Source organism: Pan paniscus, chromosome 12 (genome assembly GCF_029289425.2).
Source record: "Pan paniscus chromosome 12, NHGRI_mPanPan1-v2.0_pri, whole genome shotgun sequence".
NCBI classification, from domain to species: Eukaryota; Metazoa; Chordata; class Mammalia; order Primates; family Hominidae; genus Pan; species Pan paniscus.
The window spans coordinates 82,853,049-82,867,043 of NC_073261.2; the positions used below are offsets into that span (position 1 = coordinate 82,853,049).

Consider the following 13,995-nt stretch of genomic DNA (forward strand, 5'->3'; position numbering starts at 1 on the left):
CTTTTTCCCTACTGGTACACCTGTGGCTTTTAGAGGTTGTGACCTTGGCACTATATTGTTATAATCGTCACACCATCATAAGAGTGGGTGCCATGCTCAGGGTGTGGTAGGCTCACAATCAATAGACTAAGTGCTGGGGGAGAAGAGGAGGCTATTAGTTGAAAAAGACATCTTCTAGGCTAGTGGAGATTATTTTATACCTAAATAACTGATATTAGTAACTAGAGTACTTTTAAATTTATAAAATATTAGATGTCCATGTTCTCATTTAACCTTTAATAAAAAGACTGTGAGATAACATTCTTATCCCCACTTAACAAGTGAGAAAGCTGAAGCTCAGTGAAGTTCAATAACCTGTGTAAGGTTCCTCAGCTAGTAAGTGGTAGAGAGTCAGAACTCCAATCCAGACCTGCTCTTGACTCCAAAATCTCAGTATTTTCTCCCCCCCACCCCCAGTAGTAGCTTAATGAAGGCTTGGAGATATGAAAGTACAGGGAGAGGCCGGGCGCGGTGGCTCACGCCTGTAATCCCAGCACTTTGGGAGGCCGAGGCGGGCGGATCACGAGGTCAGGAGATCGAGACCATCCTGGCTAACATGGTGAAACCCCGTCTCTACTAAAAATACAAAAAATTAGCCGGGCGTGGTAGCGGGCGCCTGTAGTCCCAGCTACTGGGGAGGCTGAGGCAGGAGAATGGCGTGAACCCGGGAGGCGGAGCTTGCAGTGAGCTGAGATCGCGCCACTGCACTCCAGCCTGGGCGACAGAGCGAGACTCCGTCTCAAAAAAAAAAAAAAAAAAAAAAAAGAAAGTACAGGGAGAACTCAGGGAATGGTGAATTCACTGATGTGAATGACATAAAGTACCTTGGGGAATGGAGGACTTGAGTAATGGGAAGTGAATCCAAAGAATCAAGTTGAAAATGGATAGCTTTCAGTGATAGGCCAAGGGATTTGGAAGCTTCACTGGGAACCATTAAAAGTGATTAGAGCATATACTGAGCATTACTATGTATGTAGGATAGTGTGCTCAGCACTAGGGATCCAACCATAGAAATGTGGTCCCTGCATATATTGTGGCTACAGTCTGATTGCAGGAAACAAGAACTATATTAAACCATATAAATGACAATACGGGTTGAATGATACTTCTTAGTGGATGATCTTGTTTTTTTCAGAGGGAGTTTCGCTCTTTCGCCCAGGCCAGACTGCAGTGGAGTGATCTTGGCTCACTGCAACCTCTGCCTCCTGGGTTCAAGCAATTCTCCTGCCTCAGCCTCCCCAGTAGCTGGGACTACAGGCCTCTGCCACCACACCTGGCTAATTTTTGTATTTTTAGTAGAGACAGGGTTTCACGTTGGACATGCTGGTCTCGAACTCCTGACCTCAGGTGATCTGCCCACCTCGGCCTCCCAAAGTGCTGGGATTACAGGCATGAGCCACCACGCCTGGCCCTTGTTGTGTTTTAATGTGAATCCTGTTTTACTTATAATTAAAAGTAGCTTAACTAGGATATTTTTCAGTAATGGCCCTATTTCTTTGAAACCTAATAGAATTAATAACCTAATAAACTCTTAGGGCTTGCGGGACCTAGTGGATAAATCCCCAGGGTTGCATGTCCTTCACCTGAGAAATGAATGCAGGGATCTTTGGTAGAGTCAGTTAAGACTAGGGCTGTTGAACCCAGCGAGACTCTGTCTTAAAAAAAAAAAAAAAGTGTACGTATCTGTCTGGGCTACAATAGAAATTGTACTTCTTGTTGACTCTGCAAATATAGGGTTTATTAAAGTCATAATATAGCTTATGGTCAAGGGTGCTAACCTGAATTATTAGGCAAAGTGAACAACCAGTATCATTTTTTGAAATGTTTTATTTTTAAATTGAAAACAAAAACACCCACTCTTAAAGGGTGTTTAATACTCTGAATATAACCTATTGTGACGTAATTATACTTACTGTAATTTTTTTTTTTTTTTTTAAGAATTTCATGTCATCCATTTGTAACAGTCTTTTTGAAGCATTGTTTCCTGGATCTTCCTACTCGACTAGATTTTCAGCTTTAACCATTTTAGGTTCAATAGCTGAAGTTTTTCATGTCCCAGAAGGTAAGTGTTTAATAATGTTAGGGGAAATAATTTTTGTTTTCTTTCAAAACATACTTATTCTACATTTTGCTTTATTTGAAGTTTCAGTTTTGTTGCCTTTCTTTGAGGTTTTATTCTTACCTTATAATTCTTGCTTGTACATAATGAAATTTGCTAGTAAAGGACAGAAGAGGAAGAAACTATCTCCCTTTTCATTGATCATTATTTGCCAACCCCACAGTATAATTTTCATGGATTATGCTTATTATGGAAAGAGTTCCAGCTATTACCTCCCTAATTTGTTTGTTGCTGTTTTAAGATAGTATCCAATCTGTTCTTTAAGTTTTAAAATTTGAACTAATAATAGCTTCTATTATATTTAATATTTCTCAGTGAGTCTCTGTGGTTAAAATGTGGTTTCCTTTACATGCTGTCTGTTTCATGTGCCTCAATCTGGTTTCGGAAAGACAATATGAGGATGTAATTTCCAAGTATTCTGATTTAATGATACCCTTTGTTTTTCCTTCTGTGTGGTTCTCAAGAGGGTCAAATTTCAGTTCCCTCTTTGAATCTTTTTTTTTTGTTTCGTTTTTTCCTTTTTGACAAGAAATGATTCCTTTTTTTTTATTTTGAGACAGAGTCTAGCTCTGTTGCCCAGGCTGGAGTGTGGTGGCGTGATCTCGGCTCACTGCAACCTCCGCCTGCTGGGTTCAGGCGATTCTCCTGCCTCGGCCTCCCGAGTAGCTGGGACTTCAGGCGCATGCCACTACGCCTGGCTAATTTTTTGTATTTTTAGTAGAGATGGGGTTTCACCATGTTAAGTCAGGATGGTCTCGATCTCCTGACCTCGTGATCTGCCCGCCTCGGCCTCCCAAAGTGGTGAGATTACAGGCGTGAGCCACCGTGTCCTGCTGAAATGATTCTTTTTTCCCTGTATATGTGTGTATATGTGTTAGAATGTGGGATTTCTTGCTTGTGCTGTCTTCGTTGACTGTGGTCAAACAGGAAAATATCCTGCTCAGCTGCTCCTTCACAGGGAGTGGCCAAAGCATGAGGGAGCTTTACACTATCATTGGATTCTTTTTTATTTTAAATTATTGGGCAAAGTGTAATTTTTTGACAGGAGGACAGTTAGCTAATGTAAAAGAGTCTTGCTTCATTTGGTGAAAATCAGTTTTTAAAAGTTTTTATTCTGAAAAAATTTAAATCAGCAGCAAAGTTTCGAGACTGGTTCAATGAATAGCTATTTATGCTCTACCTAGATTCATCTTTTTTTTTTTTTTTTTTTTTTTTTTTGAGACGGAGCCTCGCTCTGTTGCCCAGGCTGGAGTATAGTGGCATGATCACCGTGACCTCTGCCTCCTGGGTTCAAGCAGTTCTCCTGTCTCAGCCTCCTGAGTAGCTGGGATTACAGGCACGTGGCACCACGCCCAGGTTAATTTTTGTATTTTTAGTAGAGACGGGGTTTCACCATGTTGGTCAGGCTGGTCTCGAACTCCTGACCTCAGGTTGTCCGCCTTGCTTAGTCTCCCAAAGTGCTGGGATTACAGGTGTGAGCCACCGCACCTGGCCAATTCATCAGTTATTAATATTTTGCAATATTTGCTATATCTATGTCTTTTATTAATTCTATAACCATAACACAATGATCAAATTCAGGAAATTGAATGTTGATACAATGCTTTAATTGAATACGCAATCCATATTTAAATTTTGCCAATTGTCCCAACAAATGGCCTTTTATATTATAGAACAAAAAGCTTCCTACAATCTGGGAAGCAATCCTAGATCACGCATTGCGTTTTGTTATTATGCCTCTTTTTAGCTTCCTTTAATCTGGAAGGTTTCTAATTTTATGATATTAACATTTTGGAAGAATGTGTCTCAGGGTTTGTCTCATTGTTTCCTGATGATTTGATTCATGCTGTACATTTTTGCAGGAATGTTGCATAGGTGATAATGGTGTTCTTCACAGGGCATCCTATTAGAGTATTGATGATACTGGCTTGTTCCAGTTTTTATAATAGGAAATATGATCACCTTATTCACGTGGGGATGGCAGGCTGAAAAATGGTCTCTAAAACACATCCACATCAAATCCTTAGATGCTGTGAATGCAAACCTTACATGGAAGAAGGGTCCTTGCAGATATTCTTAAGTTTAGGATCTTGAGGTGAGATAATTCTAGATTATCTTGATGGATCAAAAATGTCATCACAAGTATCCTTACAAGACAGAGGCAGAGAGAGATTTGACAAACAAAAGAAAGAGGAGGCAGTGCGACAGCGTAGGTAGAGACTGGCGTGAGATGGCTACAGGCCATGGAATGCCTGCAGCTGCTAGAAGCTGGAAGAGGCAATGAACAGATTTTAGAGCCTCTGGAGTGCATGGCCCTACTGACACCTTGATTTTGAACTTCTGGCTTCCAGAACTATGAGAGAATAGGTTTCTGTGGTTTTAAGCACCAAGTATGTGGTAATTTGTTACAGCATTCAATGAATGCAGGAGTCTCCCATCAGTTCATAGAATTTCAATAGTACTTCAACTTAATTTAGAAAATAAGTTTTTACCTTAGAGTGATTGATTACTTCAACCATATAACAAAAAGTTTCCTGCACATTTAAAGCAGTTGTAGCTGCATCTAAGTGTGTGGGAAATAAAACTAGGCTGAAGCATACCTATAATTTTTCAGTCAAGAGAGTAATTTAATACATTTAAATGTACTTTAAAAATGAAAACCCTGAGTCATCTTTCTAATGAATGAGTTGCATGTAATTGGGCAGTGACTTAATGCCATCGTAATTATGTTAGACAACTGGGAGGTAATGCAAATGGAGCAAGCCGTACTGCAGGCATTACTTTTAAAGGAGGCTTAAGAACCTTGACTATGAAGTACAGGATGGGAGATGTAAATTCATCCTTCATTATCATCTCAAGAACTTCAGTGGTAGGACTGATTTGAGATTAGTCAAATGGTTTCTGCCTTTCCTAGACCAAGAAGAATAAGTTGCATGCATCTTTCTTATGTGGAATCAAATGCCACAATATTGATGGTAAAAAAAATTCTACAATTAGATTAAAAGGATTTGTTCAGCAAATATTAATTTCGTGCTTATTATATGTCAAGCAGCCGAGGATATTCACAGTCCCAAACAAAGTGCTTCTTCCTTTGGAGCTTATGTTTCAGTGAAGGGAGATAGTAATGAACAAGTAATACATAGAATTTGTGTATACTAGTACATTATGTAGATACAAGATTATGTAGATTATGTATGTACAAGATGTAGACAAGTTCTATGAAAAATATTTCAAGAAGATAAGGGGGATATATAGAAGACCTAGGAGGCTGGAGAGTGTTAGTGGCTTCATACAGTGGTGTCATAAAGGGCTTCACATTTGAAAAAAGCTCTTAAACAACTGATGGATAAAAGAATAAATCATGAAGGAAGTTAGAAAATATTTTGAGATGAATGAAAGCAAAAATACAACGTATTTTTGAAAACTTATGCATTGCAGCAAAAGCAGTGCTTATAGGGAAAGTTATAGCTGTAAATGCCTACATTAAAAGATCTTGAATTAATAACCAAGTTAACTTTCCACCTCAAGCAATTAGAAGAGAAGAACAAACTTAAAAGGAAGGAAACAAAAAGATTAGAACAGAGATAAATGAAATAGAGAACAGAAAAACAACACGAATAATCTACGAAACCAGAAGTTGTGTTTTTTAAAGATTAACAAATAGACAAAGTTTGCTAAACTGACTAAGATAAAAGAAAGACAGTATAAACAACTAAAATCAGAAATGAAAGTAGGAACATTTCTATTAAGTTTGCAGAAATAAAAATGATTATAAGACAGTACAGTGAACAGTTGTAACACCAACAAGTTAGATAACCTACATGAAATGAACAAGTTTCTAGAAACATGACAATTAGTGACTTGAGAAGAAATAGAAAATGTGAGCAGACCTATAAGAGATTGAATCAGTATTCAAAAGGCTCACAGAGGAAGAGAAGGTTCAGGGCAAGTGACTTCTCTGGTGAAATTTCTACAAAGCATTTATAGAAGAATTACACCAGTCCTTCTCAGACTCTTTCAAAAAATTGGAGAGAAGGGAACACCTCCTACCTCATTTTATAAGGCCATGATTACCCCGATACCAAAACCAAAGACACTTAAAAGAAAACCAGCCGGGTGTGATGGCTCATGCCTGTAATCCCACCACTTTGGGAGGCCGAGTCAGGTGGATCACCTGAGGTCAGGAGTTTAAGACCAGACTGGCCAACATGGTGAAACCCCGTCGCTACTAAAAATACAAAAAATTAGCCGGGATTGGTGGCAGGTACCTGTAATCCCAGCTACTCAGGAGGCTGAGGCAGGAGAATTGCCTGAACCCAGGAGGCTGAGGTTTCAATGGGCTGAGATTGCGCCATTGCACTCCAGCCTGGGCGACAAGAGCAAGACTTCATCAAAGAAAAGAGAAGAAAACAGAGGAGAAGAGAAGGAAAAGAAGAAAGAAAAGGAAAGAAAAAACCAAAGACCAATATCCTTTATGGATATAGAGGCAAAAACCCTCAATAGAATACTAGCAAACCAAATCCAACAGCATATTAGAAGTGTTATATACCATGAGTAAGTGGAGTTTATCCCAGGAATGTAAGGGTGGGTCAATTTAAGAATAATAGTCAATGTAATACACCACATTAAAATGGAAGTGGAAATACCATGTGATCGTCTCAATTTTTGCAGAAAAGGCATTTGACAGAATTCAGTACCCTTTTATGATTAAAAAAATGAGCACAGCAAAACTAGAAATAGGAAGGACAAGATGATGAAGGACATCTGTAACACAACCACAGGTAACATCACACTCAGTGGTGAGAAACTGAAAGCTTTTGTCCTAAGATCAGGAAGAAGACACAGATGCCCACTGTCATCACTGCTGTTCACCATTGTACTGACAGTTCTAGCCAGAGCAATTATACAAGAAAAAAATAAAAAGCGGTGAGATTGGAAAACAAGAAGCAAATCTGAGCAGAGTTGTTAAGGAAGTAACAAAAACCTCAGGTGTCGGCTCTAGGAATTTCATAGGGTTGGTCTAACTTGTAAATTAAAATTAAATGAGAAGTTTGTATCCCAATTTATATTCCTCAAATTAACTAAGCATAATAATGTTTTCAGTTTTCATTAGGAGTTCACTTGTGAAATGTTTTTAAATGTTCTTCACATTTTGCCATGAAACCTGTTTTTCCACAGTTCTTGAGTCTTCATCCTAGAGTTAAGTGGAGTCAGTGATTACCATCATTCTTTGGGATAATTTTTCTTTTCATCCCTTGGTTGGCTGAAATTCCTTTTTCTCTAAGAGTTTCTGGAGATAAGTAGTTCTTAATTTCTTGCATATTATAAAATGTTTCTATTGTTCTTACACTTGAATAAGAGTTTGATAGGCAAAATTCTTCACACCTTCATTCCCTGAGGATTTTGTAAGCATTGCTCCATTATCTTTTAGCACTACGTGTTGTTATAGGGATGAGTGAAGCCAGTCTAATTTTTTCCATTTTGTAGATGAATTGAGCTTTTCCCTGAAGGGCCAAAAGATTCCTTCTTTATCTTTGACTCCCAGTAAGTCGATCAGGATATGTCATCATACTGATCATTCTATGTCAGTTCACTCTAAGATATGGTAGGACTTTGCTTTTTTTTTTTTTTTTTTTTTTTTGAGACCAGGTCTCACTCTGTTGCGCAGGCTGGAGTGCACTGACGTGATCTCAGCTCACTGCAACCTCCGTCTCCTGGCCTCGAACGATTCTGCTGCCTCAGCCTCCCAAGTAGCTGGGATTACAGTCATGTGCCACTATGCCTGGCTAATTTTTGTATTTTTAGTAGAGATGGGGTTTTACTATGTTGCCCAGGCTGGTCTCAAACTCTTGACCTCAGGTGATCCACCCACCTCAGCCTCCCAAAGTGCTGGGATTACAGGTGTGAGCCGCTGAGCCTGGTCAGAACTTTGTATTCTAGGTCAAGAAGTTTTATTAAGATTTTTAAAAAGATGTGTTTCTAAATTTACTTGTTTTTGTTTATTTTTAACAATAACTTAGAAATCTTTTATATAGTATCTTTCAAAAGATAATGGAATGGTTTAAAAATCTTTTTTAATTTGGAGAACTGTAGTACTTATTTTGTCATTTTAAGAAATAAACTAATGGAAAAGTTACTGTTTTAGCTATCATGGGTAAAGTATGAAGTGTGGTTTTTTGGTACTTATTTTCTATAAATTTGGTCAAATAACTTCAGAAGATTGATTTCTTTTTGTTAACTTTTAAATCTTTTTGTTTTTAAAATATTTTTAGGCAGAATTTATACAGTATATCAGCTGAGTCATGATATTGATGTTGATCGTTTCCAAACACTAATGGAATGTTTTACCAGCACTTTTGAAGACGTGAAAATTTTAGCATTTGATCTTCTGATGAAGTTATCAAAAACAGCTGTACATTTTCAGGTATCAGGACTTTTCTATTATAAATGTGGTATATGCATGGAAACTTTCTATCAGCAGATAAAGCAATCTGAGGACTATTCATGTGCTTTGCATCTGCCTGCTCATGTTTTTGGACTGTTTCTTTCAGTTATCATTAACACCTCTCTACTATTTTGGGGTTAGTGGGAAAGGAGGAAATATCAAAAAGTAAATAAGGCACAAATCAGTGAGCTTTGCTGTTTTTATTGCTTTGATAAAAAGGGAGGTGTGGGAGGTGGTAGGTTTTATTGTTTACAAGATTATTGGTAGATTTTAGTTAACTGTGGTTTCCCCTGTTCCCTTGGACATGTAATATTCGATCAGAACACATCGCTTACAGTAACTTGCATTTTTTGAGATAATCTCCCTTTTTCATACACTTGAGAAACTGAGTGTAAATGAGGTAGAGAGGATGTTTCTGGTTTTTGAACCAGCAATAGCTAAACTGAGACTGAAACTTACCGAGTACTTGAGGTTAACAACAGTTCCTAGTGCTCTACCTCATCCCCAGCCCCTCCGTTCTTCCTGACACATTGCTCTTCCCACTTTGGGGTAGGAATTAAAGGTGGGGTTGGAAGTGAACACATTGCAGGGGACTTCCAGACCCAGGCTCTTAGCCCTGCCCTTGAGGCTTCTCCTAGGGCTGTTGGGTCACCAGCAGAGTACTGGTTCTGGAGCTTAGCTATGGCTTTCTATTAGAGCTCTATAAAGGCCGAGGGTTTCTGCTGCAGCTGAGCCATGGTCTAGGCTGTGGTTGTTCAGCTGTGTTTAGGGCATGGTAGCTTGTAGATGCAGTGGATTCTGTAGGATCACATGCCAGAGAGGATAGTGTCTGTTTCTGTGGCTTCTAGATGGCTATGTAGAACATCTGGCTATCTGTATCTCTCAGAACATCAATCTTTTTTGACTTGGGTCCATATTGGAAGTTGCTGTACAGCATCTACGGATGCCTATGATTTTTCAGGTGCCCTTGTGAGCAGAAAGTTCCCTGGTGCTCAGGCTGCTAACTTTTGTTACCATACACAGTTTTTAAAGAGGAGATTTTCTCTTCCTCTGTCTGCCACTCCTCACCTTATCATTCATCACATGTCACCTCATATTGTGTCAATAGCGATGCCCCATTCTTGGCAAATATTTTGAGAGTACCTGGATGGAGAAGGCATATTATGGCATAAATGTGAAAGACCTGGCCCTTACATCACTAAGGGGCTCAGGGGACCTCTGCATCTCTAAATTTGATAAACCCGTGCTTGGTATATTGACACTAGCCATAGAATTCAAGAAATTTAGTACCACATGTGGTTTGCTGTAGGATTTTGATTATACTCTCTGGCTTGCAGATTAGTAAAATAGTTAAAGGAATAGGCATTCAAGATTTAAAAATATTAATTATATATTTGTATTAGGGTTTTCTAGAGGGACAGAACTAATAGGATAGATGTATATATAAAGGAGAGTTTATTAAGGAGTATTGACTCACACGATCACAAGCTGAGGCCCCACAATAGCCCTCTGCAAGCTGAGGAGCAAGGAAGCCAAAGCTGAAGAACTTGCAAGAGTCTGATGTTCCAGCGCAGGAAGCATCCAGCATGGGAGAAGTAGGCCAGAAGACTAAACCAGTCTAATCTTTCCATGTTCTTCTTCCTGCTTTTATTCTTGCTGCACTGGCATCTGATTAGATTGTGTTTACCCAGATGGAGGATGGATCTGCCTTTCCCAGTCCACTGATTCAAATATTAATCTCCTTTGGCAACACCCTCACAGACACACACAGGAACAATACTTTGCATCCTTCAATCCAATCAAGTTGACACTCAGTATTAACCATCACAATATTATATTTCCAAAGTCTTTCTTTGGGTGTCCCTTATATAATATATAATTAATTTTTAATACAGTTAATTGTACAGCAGTTTTTGAATGCTAACCTGATCTCTGTAAGGACGTGTACATACGTATTGTTGACGGCATATTTTTCTCATAAACAGCTTGACTACCCTACTCACCTAGGTTACTCTCCTTCTTTGGAGCTGCATATCCTAGGTCTTTTGTCATATTATACTTCGATTGACCTAAGATGACGGAACAAAGACATTTTAGACATCAAAGGCTATTTATTATCTTTCTTACTAATGATTAATAAAACAGTTCTGGGACTTAACTGTCAGTTAAAAAATGGTTTAATGCTTAATTGGTTCTTTCTAATACTTATTTAAACTTGAACTTAGGCCACTACTTTTAAGTTTTTTATTTAGGTCATAGAAAATAAACATATCAAATGGTAAAGAATTTAAATTGAAATAAACAGATATTTAAATCAGCACATTTGATATCTACTGTTGTGAAATTATAAAACATCATCAAATATTTGTAGACCTATAATCAACTTCAAAATTGAGTGTATAACTATTTTTTCCTAACACAAGATAGGGAATAATCCTAGTAGAATCAGAATATTATTGAGCAGCCAAACCCTGACTTCCAGACTTGTGAACACACAACTTGCCAGTTGTTGAAGTTGGGACTAGGACTTATGTCTTCTGTTGTCAGCCCAGTGCCTTTCCATGACTACAACAGCAAACTGTCCTTTGCTCTGTCTTCTTTAGGACAGGCGATGTGAGTGGATGTTTCTGTAAGATATAGGTGTGGGAGCTCTGATGCATAATTTCTGAGGCTGAATTGATCACTTTGTTTTCCACACACACAAAGTTTCACCAGGTACAGCCTCCCAGGGGATTTGCAGTTTTCTCCAGTGAACTACCTGTATAGGAAGGAGGAAGGGAGAAGGGCAGCCATATGATGCCCAGGTGAAACATAAGCCCTGAGAGACTGTGAACTGCCCTGTCTAGAAATAGTAAAGATAGTCTGGCTGTAGTCATAGCACAATTCTACAGGATAAAGTACACTTTTGCTGAAGAAAGAAGCAGTTTTAAAAAAAGGTTTTATCAGTGTTGAATTTCCCAATTGAAATTATTTCCAGCTGATTAATAATCATTAATTACTGTAATAAAAAACTCACCTATATTCAGGGAGAAAGGAAACTAATGTTTATATTGACTTACAATTATATGCCAGGCTGTGTTTTTTTGTTTTGTTTTGTTTTGTTTCTTTTAATAGAGACAGGGTCTCACTCTATTGCCTAGGCTGGAGCACAGTGGTGCAATCACTGCTCACTGCAGCCATGAACTCCTGAGCTCAAGTGATCCTCACCTCTCAGCCTCTTGAATGGCTGGAACTACAGGTGTGCACCATTACACCCAGCTAATTTTTAAGGTTTTTCGTAGAGTTTTTGTAGAGTAAGTTTTTTGTCTCACCGTGTTGCCCAGGCTGGTCTCAAGACTCCTAACCTCAAGTGATCGTCCCATCTTGGCCTTCCAAAGTGATGGGGTTACAGATATGAGCCACTGCACCAAGCCTGTGTTTCTTGTTGTTGTTTTTTTGAGATGGGGTCTCACTATGTTGTCTTGGCTGATCTTGAGCTCCTGGCCTCAAGTAATCCTCCTCCATCAGCCTCTTGAGTAGCTGGGACTCTAGGCTCGAGCCCACTGTACTCAGCTCCAGGCTGTGTTTTAAAATAATTTACTATTTTTTTAAATTAAAGAGATCTTTAATTTGACAGTTACTGAGTCTGTGCTTTATTCTAGGATTCGGAGAAACTGCAAGGCTTATTTCAGGCAGCATTGGAGCTCAGCACAAGCACCAAACCATACGACTGTGTGACAGCTTCCTACCTGCTGAACTTCTTAATCTGGCAGGATGCTCTACCGTCATCCTTGTCTGCCTACTTAACTCAGCAAGTTGCATGTGATAATGGAGATAGGCCTGCTGCTGTGGTGGAAAGGAACACATTAATGGGTTTGTATTGATGTTTGCTCTTATCAAAACAAATAGCTTAGTCTCAGTATTCATTTGGTTAGAATATCTGATGGTTAAACATATATTTTGTGGTTTTTTATTTAAAAGTTTATCAGCATATAAGAGCACCATGGGTTCTCATTATGCAAATGAACATTTTAGTCAGCTATAATACTTTTTTCTAAACAGAGGATTTATGTTGAATAAGTACATATACAAATATTTATTAATAAAGCTCTTTTTAAGTGAGAATGACCTCTTTCTCCACCAAAAGTGTGCTTTTTTCCCTACATAAATTATACTGTGACTAGAGACAGACCATCTTTATTGTTTCTATATAGGCGGAGTTCCTTTTTCTGTCAGGGTTTATGTTTTAATTAACTGTCATACCCCTGCCTTTTACTCTTCCCAAATAGCCAGTTCCAAAACCTAGGGTCTGAGATTATTCAGATCTAGTGATTTTCAACAAATATTTATTGGGGATTCATGTACTTAATTTTATGCTAGTCAGTCTTCATTTTAGAATTGTACTAGAAATAAGGACAGATAAGGATTTTTTTTTAATAGGAAAAGGGAGATCAGATATAGAAAGAGAGTTAAAAATTATTATTTCCAAGATGGTAGAAACAGCCATGAAAAAGAAAACTAGTAATGGGAGAAAAAGAGGAGGCCATGGGTAGTTCTGGTGGGAATATGGCCGGAGATCTGGAGATAGAGAGGTGACAGTACCATGGAGGATGATGCTTGCCTACTTGAATTGCTTCATAGCTGGATTTCAAAGGAGACCCTATTGAGACAGTGGGAAGAGGACTGCAATTGAGGTGAATAGGGAATGCATGCTTCACATAAAGGCTTTCAATTCAAGACATTTTAGGACTTTATGAAATATTTCAAACATACAAAGAATGTTTAAATATAGACGTCTTAAAAAACATATATATATATATACATGTAATATATATAAATAATATGTAAAAAGTTCACAAGTTTTATTCACAAGCTAGGTGATCACACCTTAAGTCATACAATAACACTCATATCTTTGAAGCCTTTCCTTTATCCTAGCTGTATTTTATATTAATTTTTATCTTCTTTTTTTAATAATATTGCCTCTGGTGTATATATTATTATATATTATTCAGTTTTACATGATACTGAATTTTCTCAGTAGTACTTACTGTATATATTGTACAGATTTACCACAATTTATGAATCCGTTCTCCTGTTGATGGACTTTTTCTCCTAAATAAATAATGCCAGTGTAAACATTCTTATGTAGATCTTTTACATATAGGTTGAGCATCCGTAATCCAACACCTGAAATGGTCCAAAATCCAAAGCTTTTTGAGTACCAACATGACACTCAAAGGAAATGCACATTGGAGCATTTTGGATTTTGGATTTTCACATTTGGGGTGTTCAAAGTATGATGCAGATATTCCAAAATCTGAAAAAATATAAAATCTGAAACTCTTATGGTCCCAAGCATTTCAGATAAGGAGTACTTAGCCTGTATATTAATATCTTCTAATGCACATGT

General features: G+C 38.1%; 1 protein-coding gene across 4 annotated transcripts in view; it reads left to right on the plus strand.

Moving 5' to 3' along the window:
• Nucleotides 1–13,995, plus strand: part of THADA (THADA armadillo repeat containing) — a 362,591-nt gene that overhangs the window by 27,728 nt on the left and 320,868 nt on the right. For all 4 annotated transcript variants that reach the window (XM_003809126.5, XM_055108026.3, XM_003809127.7 and 1 more), the window contains 3 exons: nucleotides 1,978–2,101; nucleotides 8,431–8,582; nucleotides 12,245–12,455. In XM_003809126.5, coding sequence (XP_003809174.3) covers nucleotides 1,978–2,101; nucleotides 8,431–8,582; nucleotides 12,245–12,455 — 487 coding nt within the window. The remainder of the gene's footprint in view (nucleotides 1–1,977; nucleotides 2,102–8,430; nucleotides 8,583–12,244; nucleotides 12,456–13,995) is intronic.